Genomic DNA, 27,436 nt, shown 5'->3' with positions numbered 1-27,436 from the left:
CAAGGTCAGGCAGAGCACTTTGAAAAAGAGAAGGTTTTGAGAAGAGGAAGAGGTAGAAAAGGAGAGAGTTAGTCAGAGAATAGTGACACAACAAGTGATTTCAGAGACTTTACCAGCAGCACTGACAGATCTGAAGTAACCAAAGACCCTACCAGCCCCCAAGCTGCCCAGACCAGCCAAACCTTTCCCCAAACGACTTGCCCTACAATCATGTTAGCACCAAAAAAAAAACCCAACTCAAAAACCAACCAGTAATGTGCGTTTCTGCCCAAGGTGGATTCTAGCAAGATGAATGCAATGCCAGACAGCACAGCAGGAGCACTGTGGTGCCCCTACTGCCTCCAGCCACAGTGCCAGAATTGTGGTTTACAGGGCTGAGCACATTCCTCCTTGCCCGTGGCACCACCCTTGCCCAACTTCCTAGTTCTCACTTTAGGGAAATATTTTTCAGCACGATGCTCAACATCAGCACTTGAGTTTGCATTTGTTTGGTATCAGATTAATATTGAAAAGAGGATGAAGGAAAAAAATTCTAGGGGACAGTTCTTTCACCTTCTGTCTTAAATTTTACCTATGCTGCTACAACTCTCACATAGGCTGTCAAACATAACATGAATATATGAAAATTAAAAAAAAACAAACAAAACCCCAACAAAATAAATCAAAACAAAAACACCCAAGATCTTTCATTGGCATTACAAATCACCTAGTTAACCAAAATGCTTTTGTATCACTGGTCATTGTTCTTTGAATGGAAAAAAGAAAAAAAAAAAAGGAAAGAAAATAAAGGCAAACAGCAAAACTAACAGCAATTTGTAAAACATTCCATACAGATTTTAATGTATCTCAATTTGTGTATCCTCCTTCCAAAATAAAATGCTTTAAAGAGCACCACTTCCTTAATGGTTAGAAAAAAATGACCAGCACAAAGCATGCATGCATTTTACAAAAATATCTTCATTTTAATTAGATGTTTTAAAATGATGATTTTTTTCTTTGTAACTCCATCATTGTAATTCAAATTGAAATAAAGCACTCCAGAGCTGCAACTCTAACATTACTACAATCTACTAAGACAATTTCCATTAAACAGCTGAAAGATTCAAGCAAAACAAGGTTGAGGTTGATAAACATAAGGAAGTCAAACAAATGAGCTAAGAGAACTCCTAGTACCAATACTGAGAGCAAGAGCTTTATCAAACACTGAATAAATCTGTGGAAGAGTTAGAAAAAATGTTTAAACAGAATTTCTCTTAATTTTAGTGACTTAACGTAATAAAAAGCTAAGAAATCCATTTCAGCTGAGACAGAATTGTTTCAGTTGTCCCAAATATAAATTAGATTTTACAGAACAGTTCTTCCTGCTTTTAAAAATCTTCAGAAGAAAATGTAACCAGAAAGCCTTGATTTACTAATCAAGTGTTTTGTGCTAGGCACAGTAGCAACATCAAGTTTATAAAAACTCATTTTTGTTTTTAATGTTTTTTCCATGTTTTAGGTAGTTTTTATTTAAAAGAATTATTTTTCTTGTGCATTTCAATAAAACTGCAATCCTGGCTTCACACATATGCAGTGCAAGAAAATCATCTTTTCTAATTGCCAAGGAAGTTATTCATCTCCTAATAACTAAGACTTTGACTTATATTGCATATCAATGCATAGTTAATAAATATGCAAAGCATACACTAGTTTTATTTAAAAAAAAAAACAACAAACAAAAATTAACTTATCAGGAAAATTCTTAAGAAAAAATAGAAACCCATGTAAATGAAGTAATTAATTTATCCAATATCCAAGATAAACACATAACTTCTTGACAACTGAAAAGTCCAGATCAGACATTCATTTAACTTTATGCTATTTATTACATTCATAATTTGAAATTCACTTGTCTTTGCTTCTTTATTAAAAAGGAATTCAGCAGAGTGACATTTCTTCTGTCATACAGAAAGAAAATCAGACATTTTTGCATATTTTCAGTCTGCAACTTCCCACCTCTTCTTTTCCCCTCCACCTATGAGGCCAGTATCCCAGCAAATGTCCAAAGGCCAATATCCATGTGGGGTAGTCAGCATTTTAGAAGCAACATCTCCATCAATAGCACTCTTTAAAAGACACTGCTATAAAGTCCAGAAATCTTCAACTTCTTCTGTGATACAGAAATTAAGCCTTACAGCTCATTAATAGATTTCTTGTATCTGCTTTAAGCAACTGAAGCTATTAAAAAAACCCACACTAGAACAAATCAGAAAATTGAAACCCTTTTCTAAATGTCAAAGTTGAATTATGAATATAATAAAAAAAACCCTCACACTAGAACAAATCATAAAACTGAAACTCTTTTCTGAATGTCAAAGTGAAATTCTGACATTTTGACAGCTATGCTGCTTTCTCACTCTGTTTTTCAAATACAGGAAAAAGTAGTGTCAAAGCTCCCCATACATCAAACACTTCAGGTTTCATATGGAGGCTTCCATAAAGAAATTAACTGAACAACCAAATTAAAAACAACTACTGCATTAATTCCTGTAATTTGGACTGTGTTAAACATGCCAATCTCTTATCACAAAATGTACATTCAAATTCTAGTACTAGACACTGAGCTTCCTAAACCCAGAGCATTTTAAAGCAAGAAGTCAAAATGAAAGATGTACTATAGGGATGTATATAGACAGAGTTTTCCAAAGGTATCAAACACATGATCAAAGGCTTCCATCAATGACCTCATGCATATGGAAAAATAGATGACCTCTTACTAGGCTTAAATGGTCCTGGGATTTTAAGTCCCCTATGGAATAAGGGAAACAGCTATCTCAGTCTCAAATAGAAGGCAAAACAAACAATAAGCAGTGCTCAAGACCAGTGATGCCAATTTCTGTCTGCTAATTTATATTGAACATAGCTTGCTTTAAATGCAGTCTTTGCTTCCAAATAGAGAACACTGAAGATATTTCCACCTGCTTCATAATTTTATTAATGACATTTTTGATCTTTTAGGATGCACCAAGAAGAAAAAAGAACCAGGACTATCTTAAACCTAATGTATTCCTATCATTCTAGCAACACATTTATAAGGTATGGGGAGAAGGCACAGTAGCCCTGTATGACTTCGAAGTGCTTCGTGTTCACTTGATGTACAGCAGGAAAGAAAGCCAGGCACTCAGCTTCTCCTTCACAAACATTAACAGAATACTGTCAAAGGAATCCCTAACAGGCATGACTTGCTCCAAACTGCCTATCTCAAAACTGTTCCTCAAAAAGTATACAACAGGTTATATCCTACCTTCTCCAATGTTTGATGGAAAGAGGATTTATATTTAGCTACCTCACATTTATATGAAGTAAAAGAAGTGCATGGGAGAGCATGTAAGGATAAAACCCAAACTTGTTAACACGAACCCACCCAATTAAAAAAACAACACTAAAAAAACCATACAGCAAGTACAAAGTGGAATACCTTGAATTTAAGATGGCAGCCCTCCAATTTAAAGATTCTTTCAGGTAATTGTGACAGAATAATTCTGATTTGGAGATAGGTGATTATAGTACTAACTTGGTCTTTTCACTTTTTATTTGCTCAAATTTGCCTTCAATTCTGTACATGAAAATGAAAGACTTAATAGGTGCTACAAATACAGACTGAAGTTCAGATCATCAAGCCCCAATGTGAACAAATACATTACACAAAGCAAAAATTACACAGCCCTGCAATTCAAAGAAATGCATTAGAAGACAAAGATGCAAATACTAACTGAAGGACGCTCTCTTGGCATCAGGGTAGTCCCTCCTGAATGTAACATAATCAGCTATCCTTCGAGGTTACAGGTGTTACATTTCAGTTGACCCATACTAAATACCATGCATGACGTAAAAGCCCTAGCAATTGTACTGCAAGGTCAGAATTAGAGAGCTGTACTGCACTAAGGTTTTAAATCATTAAATTTCACAAGAATATGCAAAGTGCTAATATTTTTTTTTTTTGAGATCTTAGAGCTGTGTGGTGCAGCTGACATTCTGGAGGGAAGGGACCTTGGCATGCTAAAGATGTGGGTCCAAGCCAACCTCATGAAGTTCAACAAGACCAAGTAAAAGGTCCTGCATGTGGGTCGAGGCAATCCCAAACACCAATACACGTTGGGCAGTGACTGGCTGGAAAGCAGCGCTGAAGAGAGGGACTTGGGGGTGCTGGTGGAGAAGCAGCTCAGTATGAGCCATTGGTGTGCTCTTGCAGTCCAGAAAGCCCACCAGATCCTAGGCTGCATCAAGACAAGTGTGGCCAGTGGGCCGAGGGAAGTAGTCCTCCCCCTCTACTCTGTACTGGTGAGACCCCACCTGGAGTACTGTGTCCAGTTCTGGAGCCCCGATTACAAGAGGCACACAGATGCGCTAGAACACGTCCAGAGAAGGGCCATGAGGATGATCAGAGAACTGGAGCACCTCTCCCATGAGGAGAGACTGAGGAAGTTGGGGCTGTTCAGTCTGGAGAGGAGAAGGCTCCAAGGTGACCTTATTGTGGCCTTCCAGTATCTGAAGGAAGCCTACAAGAAAGCTGAGGAGGGACTTTCTATATAGTCACTATAGGATTAGGGAGAATGGAACAAAGCTAGAAATGGGTAGATTCAGATTGCAAGTTAGGAAGACCCTGGAGTGGGTTGCTCAGTAAGGGGGTGGAAGCCCCATCCCTGGAGGTCTTTAAGGCCAGGCTGGATGAGGCTCTATACAGCCTGATGTAGTGTGAGATGTCCCTGGCCATGGAAGGGGGGCTGGAACTAGATAATCCCCATGGTCCCTTCCAACCCTGACTGATTCTATAACTCTTCAGAAGCCTGTCATAGATGCTGTAATTTTAGTCAAGGTTAATCCTTTTGCTGTGAGGAGCCACCTTTTCTTATACTAACTGCCCATGTAAATTGCAATGCCCACAGCTTCATTAACCAAGGACTTCCAGGTTAATGGCAACTACCTGTGCAAAACAGACCTCCCCATCACTGAAGAGGAAGTAACAGGGGAAAGCAACTCGCTTAGCAGAACAGCCCATATCTCCTCTGAGGTTTGGCTCTCATTGCCCAAACAAAACCAAACAACTCACACACAAATGAGAACGGTTTCTTCTAAGGATTAAAACTCAACAACAATTTAGTAATTAATATAGGTATCATTTCAGCTCTTGCTACTCTGGAGAATAATTTCCTGAATAAGTGAAAAAACAAAATCAGGTGAGTAAACTGGTAGAGTCCATGTACAAGAACAACAGCATTTTCACTACATCAAAATATATTTTCACTTTCCATTTTCTTTCATTTACAAGGTCCCAAGGACTGTATCGTTTAGATGGTCAACAACCAAACTACTAATTTTTCTGGTGTAAAGTACAACAACAGTCATCTAGTAGAAGCAGCACTCCTGAATGTCCACCTTGCCAGCTGTGATGGTTTGAAGTAGACATCATCTTCTCACAGCCTGTAATCTAATTCCTCTCACCAAAACATTCTAGCTAGTTTCAAATTAGCACACCAGCCTGAACACCTATTCACATCATGAGCAGTGTCTGTCCAAACCTGTTTGCTGAAACCAAGAGAATTACTTATCAGAAAACACCTGTGTAGTAACTCTGAAGAAGTAACTCTCAAAGAAACCCATCTCTGCCACTGGAACCTTCCTCCTTAAAAAAGAAAACATGGGCATTTTCTTTCACACAGGATGTTGGGTGTCTGTATACACTCAACACAGCTATATCTGCTTTATAGGCACACTCCACACACACAGAGAAAAATAACCCATCACATTTCTGAGGCTCAGAAAAAGGAAGAAATGTACAAGAGAACATTTCCTAAGTCAAAGACCATTTCTTTTGGTGTAATGCTAATTTAGAACTTCTGTCTGCATGACATGAGAACGTGTCACATAATGGCCATTTATTGTTCAGGTCTTCAAAACACCTGAGAAACAGAAAACTGGAATCTGAGTGGGACCACACAGTGAAAAAGAAACAAAGCAATACTTTGAAAGACTCTGGTAGATTAAAATGTTGAAACAGGCCTAGGCCTCAAATAAAAGAAGAAAAAAAGAAAACCAGTAAGACTGAAAAAAAAATATTTAGGTATGCATATTGGAAGAAACATTCACATCTGATTGAGAATTCCTGAATGAAGCCAAGACAGCAGAAAGAGCAGCTGCTGTCCCTTCAACATAGTAAAACTGGTTGCCCTTTGAGTCACTGGAATTCTTTGGAAAATGTGCCTCTGAGAATATGTACAGCAGGTACTGACTTTTGTTGGCATTCTTAGTCTTTAGAAAGATGACCCAGCTACAAACAAGACCCCAAAATCAGTTACCATTGACTGTTTCTTCTCTGCTAGCACTTTCATGAACTAGGATGCGAAGCTAAAGGAGAGACATAATGCAGAGAGACCACATTCTCTGAATAACTGTGCTCATTACATCCCTCCATAAGCACATGCTTACAGGAAAGGGTCTATGCAGGCAGGGGAGTGTAATGCAGTGACCCATACTGCAGTCCCAGCTCTACTGCTTGGTCCTCCCAGCAACCTGAGGAAGAAGATGACAGAAGGGAACATAATGCAAGAAATCCAATACAAGACACTACTTTAGAATAAAAATAAAACCCAAAACTCCCTTTTCACTGCCTCAGAAGAGACATAATTAGCAGACTGCTAAAAGAATTTTATTCTATTAAAAAAAAAGAAACATCAAAAGAGCTTAGGGTTCAGACACAACCTTAATGCAAGAGCAAAATGCTCTGCCTCCATGGCTGGAACAGGGTATAGAAGAGCTACCAGCAATTTGGTGACTCTCTTTAATAGGGAATGGTAAAAGTAACTTGGAAGCTAATTTTTGGGGTTGCTCTAAGGCCAAACAGGATTATATTTTGAAGTGTAACTGGTTCAGAAAGGGTCTTCAAAGGTAGTAATTGAGGGAAATAACACCAAAGACAGCAGTACAAGCAACCACACTCAAGGCAATATTTTATCTTCTTGGAACGTAATTATGACCAAAATAGAGGCTTGTTCTGCAATGTATAAACATCAAGTTGTATCTCTGAGCATACAAACACGCTGCATGGAGGGGGAGGGAAGAGAACCACCTATTACATGAAACATCTAGTAAGAGAATGAATTTATTCATTCGACATGGACTAAAATCCACAAGATTTCTTTACACCTTCAGCTTTACAACATTTTACCACAACCATCATACAAGAAAAACCTGTGGAAAGGTCAGACATATCATGATTTCCATTATATGTTTGTTTCAAACTCTTGAAGCATCAAAGCTTTTAAATAACCTGCCCCAGTAAATAATTCATGTATTATATTCTGCTGAAAGTTTGTCTTACATGCAAGTGTAAACTGAAAAAAGAACAAACCTCTGCTCCCAGCACCAGCTAGCACTGGAGCACAGGGACACTGCAACAAGCTACAGGTTCTGCTTTCACTGATGCTTTTAGCTCTTCATCTTAGATCAGAAAAAGGACCTGAATGCATACATCCAGCAGAGAAAGTCCTTTATCTAGCAGCGAAATAAGCATTACTCTGTACTTTGAGTTCACCACAATATTTACCCATTTTCTTTGCTTTCAAGTCTTTTAGCTGCAGGTAACAAAAATGAAGTTCATTTTTTATTTTCCTTTGTGGTTGATGGATTTTTTTTTACATAAGCCTGTTCTGCAATTTTATTTTATTTTTTTCCTTCTTAATCACATATTATTTTGGAAATTATAACATGGTATTTTTTAGAAAGTCTGATTTTAGTTTCACAAAGCAGAGACTTTGATTCCTTTAATACTAATTTCACTGGACATAGTTGATTATATATAAACTTAGTTCAATTTTCACAGGCATACAAAAGGTCCACCATCATAACCATAAACCATGAGTTTGTTTTGCATTCTGGATAACTATTTTAACATGCATAATAGTAACAGTAATTCCAAATTAATATATTCTTCTGCCATTGTATATATATCAAGTTGAGAGTGAAATAGTAGACCCTGTTGTGCCAGCAATATCTTCTATCACCTTCCATATGTAGAGGTACTTCTATTGAGTATATCTCTCGATCTTCAAAGATCAGTAATGAACTGCAAATAACCACTTCAGCTAAGTCTAGGTTTTGATGATGATCATGAGGCAGAAATCTTTTGAGAAAGTAGCAAAGCATTTGAATTCCTTATTATGTAAGTCATCTGTTACCACACTACAGTGTGACTTTTAAAATTCTGAGCTCATTTCTCTTTTCTCAGCATCTAGTGACAGTAATCCACACACCCAGACTGATCTATTATTAGTGAAGATGGAAGAAATGATATTATCCCTGGTTTTTTTTTTCTTTTCCCTTAAACCAGAGTTCCCACCAGCCTCTCTCACTACCACAGAACTGTGTTCCTCAATTCCCCCACTGGCAAAGGAGTCACCACTGTTGCCAGACTGCCTCACAAACAGGCTTACTTTGGGCAATACAACTGAAAATCAGGATGAAGAGCAGCAGAGAAATTTGCTGAACAAATTCAACCATGGAATAAGGTATTTTAAAACATACGCTCTAGGGAGCTGAGCAAGAATTTGTGCTGTGTATAAAAACCTCAACTACTTCCTCTCTGTAAAGATGCACTTAAATTCCTGTATATCAACTGCTTAAAGATGTCAATACAGACGAGTCACCAGTCCTCCAAGAGACACGACAGATGTGCCACGAACTATCATACCTACATTTTCTGACAAGCTAGAAAGCTTCAGAGCAACATAGAGCAACACAGGAAAAGGTTCTGAAGGTTGGTTGGTAATTGCGCTTTTAATAAAATTTATTAAATGCCTGCTCTGGAGTGAAAAGATTAGCCTTTCTTACAGGTCTGTGACAAGGAAGTCCAGCAACATGGGAACTTCAAGTTCTAAAGAGATTAAAATAGCTTCTGTTTGTCTTAAAAGGCAGCTCTGTTTTTATTAACATGAGATGTACAAGGCTTAAGAGTCTGTGCTCTACAACAGTGTACTTATACACTGGCCTCAAGTTGCACCAGGGGATGTTTAGATTGACTATTAGGAGATAATACTTAGAGTGGTCAGACACTGATATAGGCTGCCCAGGGAAGAAGTAGTGGCACTGTTCCTGGAGGTGTTCAAAATACATGTAGACATGACTCTTCAGGACATGGTTTAATGGCCGTGGTGGTGTTAGGTTGATGTCTGAGCTTGATCTTAGAGGTCTTCTCCAAACAAAATGACTGAGATTCTACACAATGATATCATATTTATTTCCACTGTTCTTTCCATTCTGTAGTAAATTTTACATCCATGCAGTGTCCAGAAAACACTAAAATTGAAAGTACTTAAGAAGTAATAGAAGTATTTTCAAACTACTGCTTGATCATATAGGTAACTCAATGTATTTTCTTTGATCTTGCATCTAATACGGCAAAAGCAGTTCACCAATAAACACTAATTCATTAAGCAAAGCATACAGAACACTCAATTCATAATCCAACTATGACAAAAATACTGTGTATGCTTCTCCTGATTGCACTTTTAACAGCTTGTGCTGAACAACTGGAAAAAGTTCCGTTAAAACCACAAGAACAGTTACACAAAGAAACTTCACCAGTGAAAGACTGAAGTAGTAATCAAATTTCAGTACTTAATCTTAAGAAGTGATTTGATGAATGTCAAAATACCATTTTGTACAATTAAATCTACTAGAGACACCATGTCAGAACTACTGAAATTAAACCACTAAAGATGTCCTAAAAAAAGGGGAAAAAAAAATCATCAAAACTGAAATATTTTTTAAAGAAAGACTACTAAAGTCACAGAATCATAGAATCAACCAGGTTGGAAGAGACCTCCAAGATCAGCCAGGCCAAACCATCCCCCAGCCCTAGCCAGTCAACTAGACCATGGCACTAAGTGCCTCATCCAGGCTTTTCTTCAACATCTCCAGGAACGGTGACTCCACCACCTCCCTGGGCAGCCCATTCCAATGCCAATCACTCTCTCTGCCAACAACTCCCTCCTAACATCCAGCCTATACCTACCCCGGCACAACTTGAGACTGTGTCCCCTTGTTCTATTGCTGGTTGCCTGGGAGAAGAGGCCACCCCCCACCTGGCTACAGCCTCCCTTCAGGTAGTTGTAGACAGCAATGAGGTCCCCCCTGAGCCTCCTCTTCTCCAGGCTAAACAACCCCAGCTCCCTCAGCCTCTCCTCATACAGTTTGTGTTCCAGGCCCTTCACCAGAGCTTTGTTGCCCTTCTCTGGGCACATTCCAGCACCTCAACATCTCTCTTGAATTGAGGGGCCCAGAACTGGACACCATCAAGTCCTAACCCACATGCCAGAAGGTGATTATTTACTTGATGTATTATTTGGAGAATGAGACTTTGTAACCACATTAGGCAGAACTATGATGAGTAATAATTTAAATTTTCATTGAAATATTTGTATTCAAAAAGAAATATATCAAACATCTTAATCAACAGCATTCTCCAGTGTTAAAGAAAATATTGCATTAAAAAAAAAAGCCACAAACATAATAATAGTCATTATATATATATAAAAAAAAATCACCTATTCTGCATTCCTGCTTATTGCTAAGTAGTGACTGTCTAAAGAATAAAGAGCTACCTAACTTCCCTGACAATTTCTGGAAAGGCATGGTGAAGATGGTATTAAGTATCTCTCAAATGAGAAAATGTGAAGTTACATATAGGAAAAAAACTCTTTTTCACATAAATAAATAAAAACAACCAGGTGACAAGGGAAGAGGTTTGATAGCACCCAGAAACTGCTGCACAATTCTACAGATTGACCCACATAGACAGTATGGAGGCTGACAAACACAAGAAACACTGCTGGGTGCTCGTAACACTTCAGAAATAACATACTAGGAACAATGACACAAGTAAGGGCTGGTTTCTGCACTGCGCATCTGTCCCAGCAGTTTTTCCATCTGAAAATCTAGCACTGCGCAAATTAAACCCAAAACATTACTGAAACGTTCTGCTGACTCCCAGAAGCTTAATAAAGAAGTCATTTGAAGAGTCTCGCATGCAACTTCAGTATTTCCGTGAAACATTACCGACATTGCTGTTATTTGCCACGATTGCCAACACTCATCTCTAGTGTTTCTATTACCCTTACTCATTTTGGAAACACATCTCCTCTATTCTTCATTTGCAGCTTCTCTTTCAAATCATTTAATAAACTTTTTTTGCTGGGCATCTGTTCAAAAACATGCAAGAACCAAGTGGAAATGCTTTCAAGGCTGCTAATGTGGCTGTTCACTTAAAGGGAGGAAGACTGGACACCTTCAATAAATCTTTATAATGCAGTGTTCGTTGGGAAGCAAAAGCAGTAACATTCAGAAAAATGTGGATTCCCATGAAAATGGCACCCTGCTGCTGGATCACATGCATCAGTCACCCATAGCATGCTGCTGCTGCTTGGGGATTTGTGCTGTTGCCAGGAAAATCACTTGCAAGGGGATGGAAAAAATGCAGAAGTTCCATTTTGCTTACATAAACAACTGACTTCTTAATTATTTTTGCTTCCTTCAGATAAGGTTTCTCTTCAGCGTGACAGAGATGAGCCAGCAAGCATAGATAATCTTTGCTGTAGAAGGGGAAACCCATGGAGCTGCACTCAAAGGCAGCTCTGGAGATGGTTTTGGCACCAAACGGGTATGGGAATTCCTTCCTGCACCCGGCACATAGTAAGAATTACATTACAGAAGACTACGGTTTGAAAGATGCATGCTGGAGATGCATGCTGGAGGTCTCTTGCTTCATAACACAATCAAAATATATAAAAAACCTCCTCACAAAAGAAATACTGTCCAAGGAAACAATTTTAGATTTCGTGATAATGAAGATGAAATTTTAATTGGAGGCCTAGAAGCTAGCTTCTGCCTTAAGAACAGTAATAATTATCAGTTTTCATTCAATGTGAGCAAACAGAAGACAGTAATTTGAAATGGCTAAATCGCCATTAACATTTTACTCACAGTATCTCTCAGTTAGGACAAAAAAGGGAATGAGAAGATGAATTGTTTAAAATACTTAATAGATGGCATATACTCTATATTTCTGTAATTAAAATAGGTCTGTTGCAGCTAGGTACCCATTACAGTTCTCTTGATAAAGATTTAAGAATACAGAAACAACATATATCAGACAGAAAAGCAGTAAAACCAGATAGCCATCAACAGAAAAATTAGCAGTCTCAAAATGATAAACAAGTGTTAACCAGCATTTTAATATGCATCTAACACTTAAAACAGCTGGCTCTGAACACCTCTTATTTGCTGATGTTCTTTTAAAAAAATGTTGAAATACAATGGAAATTCCAGAAGCCTTAAGACACAGCTGAAAACGGGCTAATGATTTAAACCACCAAGTTGCGTGTTCCAGGTATCCACACACCCAGTAACCTTCCACTAACCCCAAGCCAAACAGCAGTAAGACTGATGAGAGTCTACTAATAAAGTATTCAGGGACTGAGATTCGATTAATGACAGTCAACAGAGTTCCAGGAAAATTAAGTTTTCAACGTCAAACAGGCATGACTTCATTCTCTGATGAGTGAAAAAAGTTTTCCTGATAAAGTGTAGTAAACTCTTACAGTGGTTTTGACCTTTTTATGTACGACACACCAATGTATTAACTGGTGCCATAAACTTTTATTAGAACACAGACTACATGGATTAAGAACTATTTACATGATGCATTTTCAACAGCCAGCTACGAGGACTATTCATTAAATAGCAATAGCTCTTACAGTGTCTGCCGCAACTTGAACTATGGCTGGCACTTTTCATACTGAATATCTGGAAGCAAGTATAAATCAACCACTGGTAATTATTTTGGATAAGCATAGGAGTGGAAGATAGCTACAGGCAATCACACAGACAACACTCTACATCATTTGTGCAATAACAATGTTTTCAGATGAATTATATTTGAACACAAGGAAGTATAATTGATTAAGGGAGAGGTAGGGGAAGTTCAATCTCCATGGGAGCAACCGCTTGCTGGAGCATCGCAAACATGAAAGTTAGATGCATGTATATCAGAGAGTCCCCTCTCTTTAAAGTCCATTAGCTTTGTCACTTGGAAGCAGCTAAGAGTCTTTTGTTTCTCTTGAAATTTCATAAGACATGATTAATTACTACTGGAGTTTAGCTTAGTACCTGACATTTTGATAATAGCTTCAATATCGAAGTTGGAAATAGATTTTGTTTAAGGACTAATACTCATGACCACCATTCCCATCTGTGCTGGGTTAGAGACTATTTTAAAGTGAATTGTCTTGTGATCTTAGTAGAGGCATGTTCTATGAGACACTGGAGATATTTCTGTAGAGAGAGCTAAAGAAATTGTTTCACTGGGCACGGCAAAACTCAAAAGCTTTTTCACTAAGATCAAGCATCAGCCTTGCAATTTGCAAGCCTTTGTTTGGAAAAAAAAAGTGCATTCTTGATAGCTGCTCAGAACAAAGGACCCTCTAAGGGAGGACACATGCTCCCCTTGTTCTGAGCGGGAAATTGCTGTACAGAAAGACAAGCAAGACTTAAAGACCAGAGTTTAGTTGAAGATTCCAATTCAGGAAAGGTAAAAAGAAAATTGTACAGATAGACACTGCACAGTACAAATCAAAGTTTCATTATGCTAAGCAGTTCACACCCTTTAACTCTAAGGTGCTTTGCACTCCCTACGCTTAGCAGGTACATACAGTCATTGCAAAAGAAAAAGCTAAGCTCCACTACACAGCATTTTCTGCCTCAGCTGAACAAATACCACAAAGAGAAAACTATTAGAAAAGATACAAAGGAATCAGTACGTTGCTGTAACAGTCCTTCAAAACTTAAACATGTAAGTGCATGCAAAGAGTTGAAATTTGGAGGATGTGACACAAGGCTCAGCCACGAAACCACCAAACACCTTTTCATTGGTTGCCATGATAGTGAACTGACACACCCTGCAGCATGAAGCTTTGTTAAAACCACGGAAGTAAACATGTATATATGCTAGGACATGTCTCTATTCTTTCACTTAAACACCTTTCTACTGGATATGAATAAAAATGCATGTATGGACATCAAGTAAATACTTGATCAAGAGAATGCAAATTCTTTGATAAAGCAGCTTTTAGATTTAAAACAACAAATCCATGTAAAATGACCTTAAAGGAACACCTAGGATTTTGAATTTAACTAGTCAGTTGATGTTGAAGTCTATTGTTAATAATCTTTGAAAAGACACAATGTAATGAATAAATTCCAAAAGTATCTGTAGGAAGGCCTGTGTTTTTCAATATTATCATGGTAAATCTTGTTATAACCTTGCTTGCCTGCCACTCATCCCATACCTGTAGTCCTTAATTTCCTTTTATTTTACGGCAGCTCAGCAATGGAGGACATGAAAATGAAGAAGTGATCAGCAAACCTAACCTGGTAGGCACAAAACTAGTAGAGGACACTTGTGATAAACCTACAGGAGCTATTGTCATGTTATTTTTAAATGAATCTTTTTTCTAACAGTACAATCCCAAATTCTAACTTTTCTGTTGAAGAGTCAGCATCTTCTACAGTGAACTGCAACAGAGGGATAGTTTTCCCTATGTACGACTTCACAAAACACCCCAAATACAAGCAAAAAAATATCTTCCAAGCACCTTTGAATGCCTGTTTCTGTTTTATTCATTACATCTGTATTTTTTTGGCCTCTATATGTAAAATGATCACTAATCACTATATTTAACCTTTCCTAGCCATATATTAAGACTTTTTTATTTTAGTAACTTAATAAATCATTACAAATCGCTGCAAAAATTAAAACAAAAATTAATTTAACCTAGCTTCTAAAAACATTTCTTCATAATACACTCAGGATCTTTCTTTCAAAGGTCTATCATTTTATATGTATGACACACTATGGTGAAGAATTTATGAGGAAGTATGAAAAAACAGAGTACACATTATGGACATGGAGCAGGAAGATCATTTTGAACCACAGAAACTTAACCCTGACCTTACACACTCATACAGTATAATCTTACCCATAAAGTGATTCAGCTTTGTTACAATAGCTATGCTGAACAATTCAGTTTACATAATTCTGAGTGAGAAGACTTGGAACGAAAAGAAGAGGATTTAGCAGTTGATATCTCAGTGAAAACACAGCCACTGAAAATACACAACCTCTGACAAATTCAAACAAAAATAGCATCTTACTCTCTTGCATGAGACCTGAGAAAACCTGTTATATTTTTCCACAATTCTACCACTACCACCACACTCTCCCTTCCTCTATCATTTACTTTGTCACCTTAAAGATTAGGAAAATTTGAACAAGCATGTTAAAAACATATTATATGCGCATTACATTTCCAATGTGAAATCCATCAAGCCTACTAAAAAGTTCATCTGAAACATGTAAGGACTTACCTAATGTGTCTTTCAGATTTTTAACCAGAGAACCTTTCTTCAAACTGTTTTTTCGCTCCACGTAATTTGATGGCACGTATCCCGTTTTGTTGGCTGCGTTTCTTACCCTCCACCATGTCTTGGAATCATCTAATAGCCAAAGACGCTCATTTTTCTTGATGTCAAGTTCTTGGTCCTGCTGTGCAGTGTAATCCCACTTTGCAATAACAATAACTTCTTCTGTCATCTTTCATGGAGTCCTTCTGCAACAAAATGTTAAAATGTGCTCATCAGTAAATTACTGGATATAGTTCTTACCCCTATTTTCCTTTGAGTTCTGAAATAAACAAGAAAAAGGTAGACAAAAATAAGAAAGCCATACAAAGGAAAACCTCAGAGACTGGAGGTGCCCTTTGAAGAGTAAGGGAAATCATGTTGTCTTTCCTTGTATTTTCCACCATTAAAATCTGACAGCACTGTGCTAGTTAGAAGCAAGCTGGAATGTTTTGGTAAAAGAACTAGATAATGGGCAGTGAAAAGGAAAACATGGTTGTGTCTGCTTCTCTCACAGTCATGCTGAGAACTCTGGGAAGAAGAAGAAAACATTCTCCATTTTGTCTTTCATTCTGCCTTTGCCTTCAGACCTAGTCACATCTCCTTAACCCCACTGCCACTAACCTTCCTTCTTAACCTCTTGGCTGCATCTCTATTCTTCCTGGGAACTGGGGTAAGGTTGAGAGGGGCCGGGGAAGGTGTTGGGGTGGTTTGAGAGCCCCTCCTGGGGACTCAGGTTTCTGGGAGGGGAGCTGTGCTTCTGTATTGTTTATCCTTTGTATATTTCTGTATATAACTGTATATATTGTAAATAGCTGCTTGTATATTTGCTGCTGTAAAATAAATAGCTTCATTTATATTCCCAGAGGCCGTCTGAGTTAGCTGGGGCAAATTCAAAAGTGTGGGGGGGCAGGTTCATGCCCAAACCATCACAAGCACCTTGACAGAGTAAATTCTAGTCACCACATATTACATTTGCTTCCAGTGAATGTATACAAAAAATACTATTATGATTCTATATATATTCACAAAAGTTGATTTAGATAATCCTCTTAGGTTTTTTGCAAACAGCATTGTAAAACTATCCCAATGCTTAGCATTCAAAGTTCTGATGTGAGAAAAAAAAAAAATATAGCAGCATTTCAAAAATATTTTTTCCTTCTGCCCTAGCTACTCATCCAAACACATCATAAGTTTTCTGCATTAAAACAACATTGTTAATCTTTTACATTTCATAGGAAGCTAAAAATATTTCAAGAAGTAATACAACCTGGCAGAGAAATCTGCCATCAAGAAGAGGTTACTGTCTTCAGTAAGCATTTTTTCAGTATATATTGTGCAGCCAGCACCACGCTGTGTATTAGGAGAAGCTCTTGTTCCCTTTTTGCTCCTGGGAGGCTCCCAGCCCACTACAGTCCTGTGCCAGACATGAATCAGAGGGCTGGAGAAGAGCACCCACTATAATTCCCTCAACTACATTTTATTTCTTCCCTACCCAACACTCACCCAGATTTCTGTTAAGACTGAATGAGTTGCCTTTTCTCATTAACCTATAACAAGAACATTCTTTCCCAAAGCTATTTGTCAGCTGTGAAAAGACAGCTGCATGCCTCCATGTTTTCCTACACATCCCACTAATTACTGGGAACAATGCAAGCAAGCACAATAGCATGCAAGGAAGAGAAAAGTCCAATGCCAGTACCTGTGACATTCAAGTATATTATAATGTCAACCAAAACATGTTCATTTTATCTTCTAAATTCTGAGTGGGCACTTGGGGGAAAGTGGTGGAGGATGGGAGAATAGGAGCTGAGAATCTATTTGAAATGCAATGTAGAAGATTGTATTTTTAAACAAGTTAAAGCTGTAGATTTCATTTAGATTACGGATTCACATACACAAGTCTTAGAGTACTTCAAGCTATTAATGTCCAAGGACCTTTTTAATATGATTTGACTTCTTGTCTAGCTCTTAGGACTCCACAAGCCCAAAAGCTCTGATACCAAAGAGTTTACATGATATAAAAATAATTAGAAAAAAAATCCTCCAAACCTCATTCAGAAATTCTGTTCAGCATAAATTATATCCTACATGCAGAAAGATTCCTTCTGCAGTCTGTCAACACACATACACATGCTACAGCTACAGTAGAGGCCAGACAGAACAGCAGCTCACTCTTTCAAAGAAACAGAAGTGCTTTCCTTAAAGTCAACCTGTAATCATAAGACATAAGCCTCCTCTTATCATCACACTTGTTTTCAGAAAAGCATCGTATAGGGTTGAGCTATGGTTTGACAGTAAAGCTCTGGAAAGCACCAGTGAAATCACCCCTCATGGCTAAAGTAGGCTGATGTTTTTGAAAATCTGAAGTAGAAATGAGCAGGGTGAAGTTCTCATTTTTCAATTAGAGAACACAAAGGAACATACAACAATGAAAGCATTACTGAAATGTGCACTTACATAGCTGAGAAGGCCAAGATAAATTAAAAAAGAAGTTATGTTTTGAATAATTGAGGAGACATAACCCTTACAGTCAAACAAGCTGTAACTTAAATGCATGTGGAATTGATGGTTTTGCAAAAAACTAAGTCACTATATCTTTCAATATTTTTTCCCCCTAAAACAATAATAGCCTCTGACAATGACATAGGAGAGCCTGAGCTTTGGACTGCAGTCTCCAATAAACTGCCCTGGTTTCTGACTCACATAAAACGGACAGCCTACAGGTCGATAAGCTGTTGTAACCACAGGGGAACTGCAATCAAACATGCTCTGGAGGTTGGCATTGTCAATAGAATCCCTTTCTCCAATTTAGATTGCTTTATTTTATCTCAGCAATTGTAAAGTGGTCAATTCTCCCTTTTCCTAGGGACAGGGAGAACATCAAGAAATAGGACACCAACAATACAGTTGGCCGATGTTGCCACCACACACGCTCCACTTCCAAAAATAGTTAATTTCATTACAATGGAAAGTTTAAATTATCAATAGAATAGTATATTAATAATAAAACCAACACAACTCATTAGACATAGTATTTGACTAGTGACTCACAGAAAAGCAATTAAAATCTTCCTATCCATCCAAAGCAAAAAGTAAATAAATAATTGAATTGGCTCCTGTTTTAAGAGTCACCATGCACTTCCCCAAGGAGTTTAGCAAGGACTGAAGCAGAAGAGACCACACGTGAGGGCTGACATCATCAGCTATACAGCCCTCCAAAATCCACTCAAGACAGGAAGTCCCAAGACACTTGTATTTCTACCGTTCCAGTTACTGCCAGTTATTTTATTGTGTATAAGTGACACTGAAAAATTACGTCATTTCACAAGCAGACCCCTTACATGATGGAGTTTTGGCAGAAGGGTAGAGAGGTCAAATTCTCAAGTGGCATGCTCATACAGTACCCATTTCAATGAAGTACTCCAGGTTTCGCTGAATGTTTAATGGCACAGGCATTCCAATCTAAGTAGGGACAGGATTTATAGTGTTAAAATGCAACCTATAATTGCAGCTAAACATTTGTCCATTTAAAGTTGCATTCATATGTGTAGAAGGGTTTGGTTGTGCTGTTTTTTTAGTTTGAGTTTAGGGTTTGTTTTGTTGGTTTTTTTTTTGGGGGGGGGAGAGGTTGGGGTAATTTAAGCGTAGAGAACTAGTATTAAAGATTTTTAAGCTACTTTCCTATGATTACATCAGTAGGCTGGCTCTGCCGGGGACAGTAAGGTTCTTCCTGTGACGTTTGCAGAGCTAAGATTTCCTTGTATATGAATAAGGACACATTTGTTCCCCAGAAAGGAGGCCATAGAATTAATAGTTTTGAAATGCTTCTGCAACACAGCTGTGTGCCAAACAAAAGATGAGAAGCAAATGATGTAACTGGATTTGGGGGAAAAATATAAGGAAAAAAATCAGTAATACAGCCTCCCAAAGCATCTGAGTGTACCATAAAAACTTGACATGTACTCAAAATACAAGATGTTTTCAGTATTCTACTCTTAGATTGGACAATTGAAAATATCAGTCCTCCAATGGAAATATGAGACTCCTCCACATCAGCAAAATGAAAATTCACTACTGCTCAAAGTGAACAACCTTCTGAAATTTTCCTCCTCAAAAAGCTCAAAAGTCCTAACACTGAAATACATTCTTCTCTTAACCAATAAGATATCACTCAAAGAAATCACAGAATTGTTTTGGTTGGAAAAGACCTCTAAGTTCATCGAGTCTAACCATCAATCTAACACCACTAGGGCCATCAAACCATGTCCTGAAGCACTGTGTCCACACATTACTTGAACACTGCTAGGAACCGTGACTCCATCACCTCCTTGAGTAACCTATTCTGATGCCTGACCACTCTTTCAGCAAAGAATTTTTTTCCTAATACCCAATCTATGCCTTCCCTGGCTCAATTTCAGGCCATTTCCTCTTACTCTATAACCTGATCCTAGGGAGAAAAGATCAACTGCCATCTCACAATGACCTCCTTTCAGGTAGTTGTAGAGAGCAATGAGTTCTCCCCTCAGCCTCCTCTTCTCCAAACTGAATAACTCAAGTTCATTCAGATGCTCATCATAAAACTACAGCAACTTTGCTCTCTTTCTCTGGACTTCCCACTTCAGAACTCACCAGTGAAAAGCTTTGAAATATCTATGCAAGGAACTGAAATTTATGAAATGCAACTCATCGACTTCTCAGTACAAGACCACTTCATTCTAAAAAGTACTTGTATGGCCTTGGTTTTTAGCTTACCACATCAAGTGGTCACTTGCTCTACTTTCATGGCAGCCAACTTCCAACTGAAGTTTAAAAAAAAACCCAAAACAATAAAAAAGCCCAAACAAACAACAAACCACAAACACACACCTTAAGACATCACACTAAATGACAACAACACACTAAAGAAGCAAACAAAACTCCACAATCCAGACCTTCAAAAGGTAATTCCTACATTAGCAAAGTGGCTGATCTACACTTCTAACCCCTTCTAATCCTGCACCTCCTGCATTGCTCGCAGGAAGTCATATTTGGTGAAATGTTAAAACTAATTTCTTTACATTGAGCACAGGTATTTTCAGCCATTCCATTTCTTCCCTCTAGTTTAGGTTTCATTTGCAGTGGCAACCACCCTACTGCTCTACATCTGAATTTTTTCCTACACAAAATCATTTTAGGGAGACAGGGAGAAAACTCAAAAATCTGCCAGGCTAAAATGATAGCACACAAAAACCCAGCCATGGTCAAGTCAGCTATAAGAAGATTATACTGAAAGCCTGCTCAGACAGGTGAGGAACATTATCTAACCCTAAGGCAAAACAAAGGCAAACATATGTGGAGTATCTAGTACTGTGGCTCCTGTATAGACTTTATCTGAACAAAGTCCAGAAAGAAAAATCTTATGTTCAATAAACTATCAATGATTCAAGAATCTAGTAGTATCTAGCATGACATCTGAAATCTTTTTCTGCAGACTGACACAAGTCAACACTTCAAGTGACCAGTGGCCCAAAGTGCAGAAAAGCAGCATGTTTTCTTACCTTCAGGAGGAAAGCTCAGGGTTACGTGAGAGATATGGTTAGTTAAGATAGCGACAGGAGATTAAGATTCAGCTTTTAAGATATAGTGAGAAGGGAAGTGGTTGCTCTCCTCATTCACAACTTCCTTTGCAAAAAAGAACATGTTTGAAAATGACTGATAGTAATGCCTAGAATACAATTCCTCATCAAGGGAACAAGCAAAAATTCTATTGCTAGGAGACACCAATAGATACAACAGAATGTTCTGGAATTAGATGTCTTTCTAAGACACACCAAAAGAAAGGCACTGAATTGATACAGAGGCTTTTACATGATATTGATGTACATAAAGCACATAACTGCAATGAAATATTGGAGACTCAGAATCAAGCAGGTTGGAAGAGACCTCCAAGATCATCCAGTCCAACCTAGCACCCAGCCCTATTCAGTCAATGAGACCATGGCATTAAGTGCCCTACCCAGTCTTTTCTTGAACACCTCCAGGGATGGTGACTCCACCACCTCCCTGGGCAGCCCATTCCAATGCCAATCACACTCTGCCAACAACTTCCTTCTAACATCCAGTCTAGACCTCTCCTGGCACAACTTGAGACTGTGTCCCTTTAAGCAACTGTCTTGGGAGAATGAAAAGCTAACTACATATCACAGTTTCTCTAACACCTGAAGGCTGAACAACTTCTCTTTTGCTTGCCCCCAAATTCTGAAAACCTTGCAGCACATGTTGCTGACAGGCCAGCTATCTGGTGTCCACCTGATGACACTTTCATAAACTACAGAAAATAGGTAATATTTGGTTCTCTAAACTAACACAGTTATGGAAAGTGAAAAAAGTATCTTACCATCAAGGTCCCTTTCACAGGATGTGCTTACAGTATTTTGTAATTAATAATAAAAGAAGTATTAGATCAATAAATCTGAAGTGTATTCTAAGTCTAAAACTTTCTTACTTATAGAGATGAAATCTTTATTTAGGCTGCATACTGTTTTAGGAGGTTGCAAGCTTTGTTGTCACAGTTAGTTGCATGTGTGGGTGTATGGCTAGTTGAGTTTGTTCCATAGTTTTCACAGACAGGAAGATCTCAAAACCACATCTTTCTTCATTTGAGATCGTTTCACTTGGTTCTTGAGGATCAGTAAAGCACTAAACTCAAAGAGAGAACTGAGAAGGCATTAAAAAAAAAAAACAACAAATCCAGAAATGTGATTTCAAATGAAACTTGTGAAAAAGTTCTTTGTCCTTTTGAACACACTTGCAACTATTACCAGCAGAACACAGAAATTTTAATGCTTAAAAGTATGGATGTTTGAAAAAAGAGGGAAATATCATCTCCTTCATGTGAAGACCAGAATTAACCTACACCAAGCAAAATACATTTCTAACGATTGCTGAAAGAAAATCTCGAAATGCAGAGCTTTTATAGGCATAAACAACTTGACCCTAATTATGGCAAATCACAGCCTTTTGTCAAATCAGTAAAACTCTTTCCATACTTTGCTACATGGGTTGTTTGCTGGTGCTTAGACAAATAGAGATGGATCACTTAGAGCCATCCCTTGTCTAACTCTTTCTGCAGTTTAACAGGTTAATAGTGCATATAACGTGTGTCAATCCACACCAAGAGACAGGTTTCTTTGGAAAGAGCTCACTGCACCAAAAATGTTAAGAATACTCCTCTCTTTTGAAGACAGTTAACTAAATAGCTCTAGGAAAATCCATCATCCAGCTATGCGTTTCTGAGGTGTCAGATACCTGAGGAGAAAAAAAGTCACATACCTGGGCTGCCTAAAATTGCTGTTTTAACACAAACAGATAATTAATTTAGGGTATTTCACTATTAGTTCTCATTAGGATGCATTGACTACAGAACTAGAAGTGATAGTTGAGTAAATGCAAGCGATTATTATCTAATTTACTTTGATGTGCAAAGTGAAGACACAGTCACAATCAATAGAAGTTGTTGTCAGTACTCTAGAGGGTCAGTTTTCCAAAGCTGAAAGCAAGAATGAGTGAAAGCTGTAAAAGAATAAATGTGAACAAAGATACAAACAATGGGTCCACTGGGAATGAGGAATATTTTGTTTTTAATTTCCCAACCTACTTCACAATTTAGCATTTACAAAAAAGGTATTGTATGGTTAAGAGAATATCCTGCTTAAGAAGTTAGGTAAAAAGCTCAAGGGGATTTCTGTATTCCCTCTCCTCAGTCCTTTCTTCAAAAACAAAAAAACGTGAGCAAGAAGCTCCAGTCAGGAAATGCAAACTGAAGGTATGAAAAGAAGTGCAGTCAAACTGCAATGAACCAAAAGTTAAGTGCTAAAAGAACTAAAAAAGTTAAACCCTGTCTGGAATAAATGAAAAATAGAATTACATACAGAATTAAGTTTCCTGCACACGATGCAGTAGAAAATGTTTAATACTTATTTCTACACTATGGGATTATTTTACAGTGACAACCATTTTCCCCTCTGTCACTGACTAGAGCATAAAAATAATAAGTGAAATTAAACACTTTTAATCTTCAAATGCAACAAGATAGGAGAACCATCCAAATAGGCTTTAAAGTTTAAGCATAAGCTCCAAGGAAAATCTGGAGCAATGAGAAAGTTTTGGAGAATTACAGCTGTGCCATTAATTTGAAAGTGTAAATTGGACAACCCTTGATAACACTACCAAGTAGACAAACTAATCCTAATGGAGAACAGAGGAAAGAGGTAAAGGATGCCCCTACAACCCCACACAACTTACTAGCAGATTATGGATGTGCAATTAGTACTTATTTAAAAGGTTTTAAGAGAGATAGGCATGAATAGACAATCTTTATTGCACACTTGTCACTTAATTTGAACTCCTGATATAGGTCTACCCATCTACCCAGATTTGCACCCATGCTGGACAGATTAATAACCAGTCAAGAGACAGGCCTAGCCACAGGAGTCACTTCCAAGCCAAGCTCAGCAGACATCATAAGCTTTTCTAGCAGGTCCCAAGACCTTTGTTAGCTTGGCTTCCTTGAATCATTCAGGGGGAAAAAAGAAAAAAAAAACACATTATAGATAAAACTGTGAGGGGATTAATCACCTCTGAGGTGCTGTGTCCTGTGCACCAGAGGACTGCCCTACCATAGATGTGCACTTCTACAGGTGCCCCATATGTGTGGGTTTTCAGATGATAGTTACTATAATATAAGCATACTATATAGCTTTAAAGAAAAAAAGGAACAATCCTAATGAACTGGTAATTTAGAACTAGTACTAAGTAAATACCTTCATCATGCTGCTACCTAACAGCTTGTCCCTGCACACTTCAAATCCTCTTCCTGTCTATCATCTGCCATTGTCTCAAGGCACAATGTGGCAAGCTTTGGGGGTTTGTTTCTTTAACCAGATGCTCTGACAGCTTCTAAGCAACGTTCTCTTCTCTCAGGCCCACAACGTATCTGACATCCCAATCTCTAATACAGCTGCAGCTACACTCCAGTGCTCTCTATCTTGTATTACAGAACAACTGCAAACAGGAAACCTCAAGACTAGTTTGGTGGTAACGAATTTCTGCATAGCTCAAATAGAAAACAAGTTAAGCTTGCTTTTTTTGTTGTCATGTAAGAAGCTTAGAAGTCTTTTTAAAAAGACTCACAAAGACATAAAGGAGAATACACACTAAAACATCCAGAAATACATCTGTTCTGCTAAGGAGTCAATACAACATTCTGCCATTCAACAAAAGAGCAATCTCACTTTATATATATTCATATAAGAACAAGTGAATGGATGTTTATTAAAAAAAAACCAAACAAAACCCAAAACAGAACAAATGTACTCAATGTTTTCATGAAGTTCATCACATTTACCAATCTGCCCAGATGAAAGAAGGAGCAAATTCAAACGATCTTTTAAAATACAAACTTGCCATATAAGGAAAAGGAGTAGTTTTAATCACAAAGTCTCCACCTCCTTGGCGAGACCAACCAATGCTTTGTGTGCTGCTCAGTTTTAGTGACGACCTAGGCCCTTTTCAGCTCTCAAAGCCCCAGTCCAGCAAGAGGCTGCAGCACCAGCACCTACGTGGTAGGAGAAGTGGGGATGCTCTTGAAGGTAGAGACCACCTAGCATAAAGAACGCAGTGAAGGCAGCCCCCCCTACTCATGTCTTTCCTCATTTCTTGCAAGTCAGTTTTACCTCATGGTAATAGCTGATCATAATTCAGACTAATACAGCTTCATAATTTGAGGCACATGGCTTCAGAAAAAGTCGAAATTGCAAGAAAATGACACAATGCTGTCACAACAGTAAGACTCTACAAAATATAAAAGAATCAAATGCTACTGTATATATGAGAGAGTAGCAGATATTAGTGGCAGAAAGACAAAGCTGCTGCACTAAAAGAACACCAATCTGGGTTCTGACCTTCTATAAATTAAGGCAATACCACCCAAAATTTATACAATATTGACTTTGTTTCATGTGGTGGCCATCATATAATCTAACCTTCCCAATTTACTATTTTTAAAATTTCATTTGTAATATTGCTCTTCCACAAATTTTCCTGGTTTAAGGCAGTTCAAGATACAAATGTTTAATCAATGGGACAGTATAAGTATTGTCTTTCCTATTTATATGATAAGCACTCTGCTGTTTCAGGAAGCTAAATGTTTAAAAATCTTTTGATGTTTTACTTTAAAAGGATATCTTTATACTCCTTTTGGCACAGCATGCCTATTATGAAGTAAGCAGTGTTCATTTTTAGCTTCTACAAATGATTTAAATTTACAATTCTATTTCAAAGGACAGAACCTGGTACTCTATAGGAACAAACTGGTATTATAGCAACGTATGCTAAAGTTCCACAAGACATTAGCCATTGGAATGGGCTGCCCAGGGAGGTGGTGGAGGCACCATCCCTGGAGGTCTTCAAGAAAAGCCTGGCTGAGGCACTTAGTGCCATGGCCTAGTTGACTGGATAGGGCTGGGTGATAGGTTGGACTGGATGATCTTGGAAGTCTCTTCCAACCTGGTTGATTCTATGATTCTGTGACTAGATACGAGCCTTATAATTTACCTATGCTTAAAAGACAGATAATGATAGTTACAGAAGTTATAAACACTCTTAACAGGCTTTTAACCAAGCTGAAACTGAGTATGGTCACCAACACAAAGTACAAAGGACTTGTCTCAAGTCCTTCATTAACATGGAAGGACTATTAAGACGATTAAGAAAACAGCTAAAGACAATCTTAAAGGATTAAATAAACCAAACAAACATAATTCAGGGTGTTATTTTAAGGGATTTATAGTTTTATTCACGCAAAGAGCAAGACAAAGGTTAACAGACAGTACTTATAACAGACAATATCCTAGAGACCAGACCAAAAAGGGTTGGACTTGATGATCTGTGAGGTCTCTTCCAACCCTGATGATACTGTGATACTGTGAAAAAAGGGTAAGATAGAGAACTTTTGTACTTAAATTATTTTGTTAGTGATTTAACCAACCAAGATGGTACTTTTGGAAGATGGGCCCATGCCTTAAAGACTATACAAAATGGCATATTTTCATGTCCTTTTGTTATATATTTTGAAGAGAGGGGAAGAAAAAAAAAAAAAGAGAAAAAGAAAAAAAAAAAAAAAAACAAGGAGCATGTATTATCACCATTGCAGCTTTTAGTCTGTTGAAAAACGAACAACAAAAAAAAAATCCCCTCCACACAAACAAAAAACTCACTAACACCTGAAAACAGAAGCAAATCCAACTCCAGATAGCCAGCATCTCTTCCCATCAAGCCCTTCCTCCAGCCTTTTGCCCTAACATGCTCATGCCATCTGCCCTCAACTTCCCCTTCCTGCACCAGTTGCTGCAAGCTCCAGCAGCAGGCAGGGTTCAGGCAGGTGTTGGCAAAGTTCTTGTTCTGTCTCCATCAGCAGTCTATGCAGATGCAACTACTGCAGATTTTGAAGGCACTGCCATCAAGTGCAATGGTTTTCCACATTTTAGATGTCAGTGGTAAAACCTAGACTGCACAAAGAGGACATATTCGGAGAAAAACAGGAAGAAGGCAGCCTTTTGGCTTGTGTTTCTTAGCTGCTGAGTAAACACAAGAGGATCTCAAACACCAATTCACATTTAGATAAATACAGTGGAAGGGTCAGAAGAGAGCATCAGCTCACCTTTCCCTGATTTTTTTTTAAAACAGTTTCAGAAAGCCACCAATTAATGAACAGTTCAGTGGCCCTAAAGACAACTTTTGGTAAAAGAGACCTCATCTTGTCTCTAAAATACCAGCAATAATCAATAATCACATCTCTGTATCAGCTTATGGGTGTTGCTACTAAGCCAGAGACACAGATAAGCTTAACGTTTGTTGGTGTTGGTCTGGTCTGTTATCCCTTCGTTCCTCCCAGCAGACGACATTT

General features: G+C 38.0%; 1 protein-coding gene across 2 annotated transcripts in view; it reads right to left on the bottom strand.

Annotated features, from left to right (window-relative positions):
* The window catches only part of NCK2 (NCK adaptor protein 2), an 87,819-nt gene that overhangs the window by 17,876 nt on the left and 42,507 nt on the right, over positions 1-27,436 (bottom strand). For both annotated transcript variants that reach the window (XM_064143632.1, XM_064143633.1), the window contains exon 3: positions 15,457-15,698. In XM_064143632.1, the coding sequence (XP_063999702.1) occupies positions 15,457-15,682 (226 nt within the window). In that variant the 5' untranslated portion in view covers positions 15,683-15,698. The remainder of the gene's footprint in view (positions 1-15,456; positions 15,699-27,436) is intronic.

Source organism: Pogoniulus pusillus, chromosome 5 (genome assembly GCF_015220805.1).
Source record: "Pogoniulus pusillus isolate bPogPus1 chromosome 5, bPogPus1.pri, whole genome shotgun sequence".
Taxonomy (NCBI): Eukaryota; Metazoa; Chordata; class Aves; order Piciformes; family Lybiidae; genus Pogoniulus; species Pogoniulus pusillus.
The sequence above is the reverse complement of the archived record's forward strand: the minus strand, read 5'-3'. Positions and strand labels throughout refer to the sequence as shown.